Source organism: Xenia sp. Carnegie-2017, unplaced genomic scaffold (assembly GCF_021976095.1).
Source record: "Xenia sp. Carnegie-2017 unplaced genomic scaffold, XeniaSp_v1 HiC_scaffold_20, whole genome shotgun sequence".
Classification (NCBI taxonomy): Eukaryota; Metazoa; Cnidaria; class Anthozoa; order Malacalcyonacea; family Xeniidae; genus Xenia; species Xenia sp. Carnegie-2017.
In genome coordinates, this window is record NW_025813483.1 from 9,903,649 (window position 1) to 9,910,499 (window position 6,851).

General features: G+C 35.6%; 1 protein-coding gene across 2 annotated transcripts; it reads left to right on the forward strand.

Annotated features, from left to right (window-relative positions):
* The first annotated feature begins 96 nt into the window (after window positions 1-96).
* LOC124442968 lies at window positions 97-6,147 on the forward strand. 2 transcript variants are annotated; one of them, XM_046993488.1, is made up of 5 exons: window positions 97-193; window positions 1,644-2,064; window positions 2,430-2,846; window positions 3,863-4,372; window positions 4,823-6,147. In XM_046993488.1, the coding sequence occupies exons 2-5, from the start codon at window positions 1,644-1,646 to the stop codon at window positions 4,879-4,881; spliced, it is 1,407 nt and encodes a 468-aa protein (XP_046849444.1). In that variant the 5' UTR covers window positions 97-193; the 3' UTR covers window positions 4,882-6,147. The 2 variants fall into 2 exon arrangements, with proteins under 2 accessions (XP_046849444.1, XP_046849443.1); XM_046993487.1 differs by lacking the exon at window positions 97-193 and having other exon boundaries at window positions 1,578-2,064.
* Window positions 6,148-6,851: the final 704 nt, after the last annotated feature.

Consider the following 6,851-nt stretch of genomic DNA (forward strand, 5'->3'; position numbering starts at 1 on the left):
ATTTGACAAGCTGCCCGCATGTACACATTGCGTTTCTATTTTATTTATGCATGACAATTAGCCCAGCATGATTCACACGTCACTTGCTTTGTTTATGACTTGTTAAAATCGAAACTAAATTCAGTAGATGATTTGTGTTCCATTGTCGTGCAGAAATTTGTATTATTGTACGTGCAGTTGCTGTGTGAAATAGGTATTAATGTTCTCTTTACGTTTGGATATGTAATTTCGTTTTTTATGTTCTGTGGTCATTTATTTATGCAATATTATTGTCTTCTTTATGCTCTGCCGAGTTCGTTTATGAAATTACAATAAACTAAAACATATTGAAAATTTTAATGAAAGAATACTTCATTTAATGGGACAATTCGGTAGAACTTGTCATAAATATTTCAACCAATGAACTTTGCTTTGATATGCTGCGCTATTAATGTATACATTAGTCTAATTTATTAATAAAGTTAAGCTAACGTCAAGTGTCGTGTATTGAACATGATTAAATGAACATACTAACAAGAGACTTTAGTTATACCTGGGCACCAGTACCGTATTTATTTCTTACAACCACTGATATGTATATTAGACTGGATAACGAATTTCTTGCAAAAATTGAAGCCAGAAGATCGATCATTTGCTACTGGCTTCATGGGTGGTATCGTTCCTACTTTACTATACTTTGTATTACAAAATCACAGTTTTCACGTTTTTATTCCCTTTACCAACTTCTGATTAAGGTAAAATTTTTATGACGTTCAGAGGAAACCGGTAGAGAGTTTTAACCCCGAAGTTCTGTTTTTTTGGCTTTGTAACGACAAAAAAATAAGATTTTAAGTTGTATTGAAATTTGAAAGTTGAAGGTGACGAGGACAATTTCAGCCGTGCGAGGCATTTTTAGAAGATGAATACTTAAATTACAATTTTACAACAAAGTAAGAACAAAGGTATTCATATCTTCAACATATTCATCGACATTGAAGTTGTTCACATAGGAACTGGTTGAAAACTTTGCTTTGCTTAATGACAACAGAGGTACTTTAATTCGCATATTTTGATGATGTACATCTCGTAGAGTTTGATGATACCGTTTTCAACTTACTATTGTTCATCAAAATGTCTTTCTGATTATTTTTATATGTCGATTTGTTTTGTTTCTTCACTGATATAATAAAGACGTAATTTGTAATTATTATGATATTAGCGATGTGAATAACAAAGTGTTATTAAATAAGTAAATTTGTAGCAATCTTCTATAAACGTCATTGCAGATAAATTTAGGTAGCAGTAGTAGGATTCTTGTAAGAAGCAGCAGCATCATATAATCTCCAGTTTGTTTCAAAACAATCCAGGTCGACCTTGTACCATCTCAATTTTCTGCCATTATAAAGCCAAGAAGATATCTTTTTAGGATTAAATATCCTTGCCGATTGTTCTGTCCCTTTCACAAAAATTTTGCTCGAATCAAAAGTTTGTAGAACGAATAAAAAAGCAAAAACTGTGATTTTGTAATACAAAAGTATAGTAAAGAGGGATCGATGAGCCAACTTCCGGCTTCAATTATCTTACTATATTTTATACATGGTGCGTTATCCAGTGTAATGTACATATCAGTGGTTATAACCCAACTTGATTTCTCTTTTAAACAGATGGCGCATGTGAAAAAAAATCGAAAAACTGACGCGAAGCAAAATCCTGAATGGATTGCTGGAACATTATGTGGAATCTGCAAAGAGAAATCGATCTTTATAAGGCCGAGCAAACCGTTACCCGAGACTTACAATAAGAGCAAGGATGTATATTTGCATTCCAGTAAGACGTCAAAATATGCCTTACCCCTCAAACGTGGAGATAAAGGTGAATTTGTCCTTGGAATCGTCAACAAAGAAAAACCAGAGGCCCAGAAATTTAGGGCTACGGTTTATGGGCCACGAACCTACGAGGAACTCCTGGATTATTTTGACCAATATACGGAAGTTTTGAAGTCAACGGATTGTAAGAATGCACTACTTGAAACACTGTCGAACACAGCGATGTGGAAGTTTTTGGGATCGCCTTCTTTTGCATCTGGTATGTTTATATTTTACTGATTGTCTTATTATAGGTTGAAAATTTATATCTTTTGGCAGTCACCTTTTACCCGAAAGACTTCATATACTTTCATGGGGATTGTTTGAATTACTCGCAAACTTGCATTAACGTGGGAAACCCCGCTATGACTGCAGCATTGATAATGAGATGATGTTTAATAATTTGCTAATCTACTTGTCTTCAATGTAGTTCCCAGGGTAAATGATATCAAGCCTTCCCATAAATTTATTTGATTTTTGCGATCTATCTAATTGACTGTGAACAAAAAGATAGCCAACGTGCATTGCGATATTTTTTCTGCTAATGTAATTTCTCGAGTAAAAAAATTCATATTTTCATTTCAGACGATCACATCATGCAGTTGCACTACACCCAGGAATTTCTTCATTTGTTGCAATTGATTTTACGTGTTGGTAAACAATTCAAAAACCATTTGGAACTAGTGATGAAAACTGTAGTTCAAGGAGTATTTTTCAGCTCCTCCAGAGATGGCCCGTCCTTGGTATCCATTATAAAGCAAAGTAACTATACAAGTTTTGCTACATCCGATTTACTCTACGTTCGCGACACACACTACTCAATTTCAGATGAGCTGATCAAAAACTTTTGTATTGATGTGGTTCGTCAAGTGCCAGCGGTCTCTCGTTGTCTTTTGCCCGTGGTTCGTGTCATCAGCGAAGAAAAGTCTGATGCATCCAGTTTCTTGTTTGAGTTCCTATCTTTGGCTTTGTCAGGAGATAGTTCAATGGTCAGCAATGAAGGTAACATCGGCATTTATGCCCGTAAACTTTTCAGTATATCTAAAGAACAATGTCGACAAAGTATGAACACAGTTGTCTCTATAGAAATTTGTTGTGATCAACGAACAGCAATTTTAATATCGCCTAAAAAAATAAAAGAACTGCTGGACATTTTCAATTTCTTTGCGAGAAAATTGCTTGTACTATCTTTGTCACAAGATTTAAGTGACTTCACATATTGATAGAAGACGTACACTACCGACTTGCTTGACACCTGCATGTGTCAACTGGGACAAAATTCAAGATGCTGCTAAAACGGTTGCTTATTAACGAAAATGAAATATCTTTTTAAAAGTTAATCTTTATCGATAGTGAATCGGTCAATTTTAGTTTTACGTTGACCAGTCGCACTTTTTCATGATTCGTGGCATATAAATGCCATATGGTTTGAATTTAAATTACTAGTAATTTACCCAAACATGATGCCATCTTCACTCTTCAGTATTAAGCCCTTAATAACCTTATGCAAACCGAGGAGACCTTTGGGAAGAGCAGATCAGTGCAAGACCGAGACCATTTGTTTTGGGTCAATAATAAATAAAATATTTGTATTAAAATTTAATGTATTACGGTCAGCAGTGAACTTTTGGGGACTTGAAATGACTTTATCTTTGATGATAACTTAGCAATAAAAGAACACGTCCTGTCCTGTGTGTCTTTTTAAAACACCACTCTGGGTTAGTTTTAACTTACTAACATGAAGTGTCTTTGAAGTTTACGTAGGATACCTAGTTAAATGCTGTAGCGTAAAGAAACTAATTTTTTATAGTAAATTTATCAAAACTCAGCAAGGAACAAACTGACTACATTGGTTGTCCGTCTGTTATTGTATTTTAACAACTGGGCTGCAGATATAAATTGTAGAAGCAAACAGGTGTGTCCTGATTAGTATGGTGAATGGTGCGTTATTAAAATTTATTTATCTGCTCTCTTTACCGCAAACCTTGTTAAAAAGCTTTGCGAATCTTTTTTTTCAGATGTTTGGCAAGATCTACCATTCATTCCGACTGATAATGAATTAGCCGGCAGCTTGGTTCAAGAGGACAGGCATCTGTCTAAGGTGAGGAACACTTACAGCAGTTCAGAGACGTATATGGATACCTACTTTAGACTTCTTCGTGCTGAAACATTTTCTGCCATACAAATTGGTATCAAGCAGTTTAAAGAATCAAAACTAGACAAGCGAGACATGAACGTGTATCACCACGTTCGATTGGCAGGTTTTCAGATCCAAAATGGCCGCTTCTCTCTAGTTGTCCAATTTACTTCCGATCGACCGGTGAAGAGCTGGAAGTCATGCTCTCGTTTGATGTTTGGAAATTTGATTTGCATATCGTTCAACAAAAAATTCGATGACGTCATTTGGGCAGTCGTGGCTAATAGAGATGAAGATATGTTATACAAGCATCAAATCATCACTTTGGATTTAATAGAAGATAACAATAAGAAAATGAGCGATGTTTTTTCTTCATTGCAAGCTCATGCAGGTCAGTCAAAGCATAATGAGTGATTCGAGACAGTTACAGTTTTGTGTTTTTGATGTAAGGTATATAAATAACCCACTTGTTTTAAGAGAAGTCAGTGGAAGTCTGCATTACTTTAGCGTACACCGTATTTCCCACATTTATTCGCATTGGGGTGGGTTTTTTTTGATGTGCATTACTATGTGTTATTCCACTAAATCGTTTGCACTTGGATAGAGTTATAACGATTGTCTTCGTTGTATTGTTTTTCAGCCTTGATTAGTTGTCGAAGTAGTTTGGTTTGACCTAAGTATGCTGCAAGCACCGTTATGTGTTCCGGCTGTATGCCGTTACGTAACAAATATTTAATAAGTTGTATGATTCGTTCAGCTTCTTTGGGGTTGCTGTAAGTTCTATCTTTAATCTCAGGATCATTGTGAGACCAAAAAAAATGAATTTCTCAATGCATTTTAGCGGCTCGTTCAGTGACACCAAAGGAAGATTATCTTGAAGATGTGGATAAATATCTTTGAGCAATGCCGAAAACTTCGGAAGCATTCGGTTTTGCTTTTTGAGTGATTTGTATGGGAAACCAGATTCTATCAATCATTCCATCATGGAAACATCAAATGAAACGTTTTGCAAAGCTCATATGTGTCGACTTGTGGCCTAAGTTGCTTATGATCCCCGATAGGTATGAGATGTTGAATGGATGGCGTGAGCGCAACCAGCAAACTAGGCTCGAGTGTTTCAGCGGCTTCCTTAAAGATCACGACACTTGGATCAATCTGGTAAAGTATATCATGATAAATTGACGCCCCTATGATAGTTACACCAATGATCTTCTTTTCTGACAAGTACAAAACTTTGTCGGTCATTTCTAACTCCTCTTTTCGACTTCTCAGTTTTTGCAACTGGTCTATTAAATCATTCAGTTCTTGGGACAAGCTATTTGTTTTCTCATTCATTATGGCATAAAGAAACTGCAGTTTCTGAAACTCGTTCAAAGCCCACATGTTTTGTACGGAGCGTATTTGGGAATTCACGACCATATTAGGGGGATAGTCTGAAACACTAAGCAATATATCGTTCCTATTCTTTGTGTTTGTTATATCAAAAAGAACTAAGTCTTTCCTACGATCAATTTGCTGGGCTCTTGCTCCCATTCTTATTTCTGTTAATTGTTTTACATAATCTTCGTCACCGCTGTCATTTCCACGGAGCGTTGAAGATTAAAAATTTTAGTTGCTCTTCTTCCATCTCTTCAACTAGACTGCTATACGTAAGGAACGAGCTTCTCTCCAGTTCTTTGACAATTTGCTTTGTTTTCACTTAAATGTTGTCGATTTCAACAGAGGTGTTCCTTATCTCAGTGTTCGTGGCTTTATAGTAAACAATTTCTTTCCAAAGACGTTTTAATTTAAAATATTCTAATCGAGGTTCTTTCGATCGACCTCCAATCCTGACCATATCATTAATGTTACAAAACTCCAACATGTGTTTGAGAAACTCGTCAAGAGCGTGGTTCTTGTACGTCAACAGTAAAATTGGTTTCTCCAATTTTGGAGACAGTGATAGCAGCAACTGAACTATTTTCACACCAATAAAAGTTTTACCACAGCCTGGTGGACCTAAATGCAAGAAAATCATGTGAAGGTTGAATGTGTATAAATAATTTTATTTTTTTGTCTAATGCTAAAGTCTTGCAAACTTTCTTCGTGCAAAAAGATATCTGTAAACATCAAATTCAACATTGGTGAATTAAATCAGGAAATATAACAATGTTGATTTCTTGACAATTGTATCAATGTCGTGTTTACTATTCGGCATGAAAATGAAAAATCACGATTTGTAGCTGATTCGATATGCTGTACTCTTAGTCAATCACATTGCCGTCGAGTTCACATTACTTTTCGTTGTAGTGTTGTGAACTTTGTTCAAACTTTCGGATGCTCGTTGCAAAATTCGCATGTCGTCTTGTGAAATTTTCAAGTCAGCATCTAAGTCCATTGTGATTGTAAGATTAATTAAACTTTACAATCCTATATGCCTTAAATTTACATGTAAAGTTATTTGCGTGTGGTTTTCTTTGTATATATATTGTGTATTATTGCGTTGCTAAAGTAACCTTAATCTCACCTTGAATAATGCCAATTCTGTTCTTCAAAGCATGCACAAGCGCTCTTCTTTGACTTTTTTCTAAAGATGTTTTTCTACTGTTCTTGAAAACTTTCAAGAAATTCTTGACTTGCATGCGATGTCCAAGATTTTCCTCCGAATTAGCTTGTTGTTCATCTCTGTTATCGTCATCAATACTCTCTGAAGAGTCACTTGAATAGATTTCTTCCGAGTCATCGTCAGTGGGATTCTCATGTAAAACTATGGATGTATCGAATGTCGCCTCTCTTAAGTACTTTGTGAGTTTCGCTGAGGCTTTCGTGTAGACAATTTCTTTTTGCAGAGGAAAGTTCTCCATGTCGAATTCTTTCAGACTTTTCAAGAC

Excerpts from the sequence above, each read along its gene's own strand:
- LOC124442968 (XM_046993487.1), top strand. The coding sequence starts at position 1,596 with ATGTACATATCAGTGGTTATAACCCAACTTGATTTCTCTTTTAAACAG. Across the intron at positions 2,065-2,429 it reads ATCGCCTTCTTTTGCATCTG|ACGATCACATCATGCAGTTG; the intron begins GTATGTTTATAT and ends TTTTCATTTCAG. Across the intron at positions 4,373-4,822 it reads TTCATTGCAAGCTCATGCAG|CGGCTCGTTCAGTGACACCA; the intron begins GTCAGTCAAAGC and ends AATGCATTTTAG.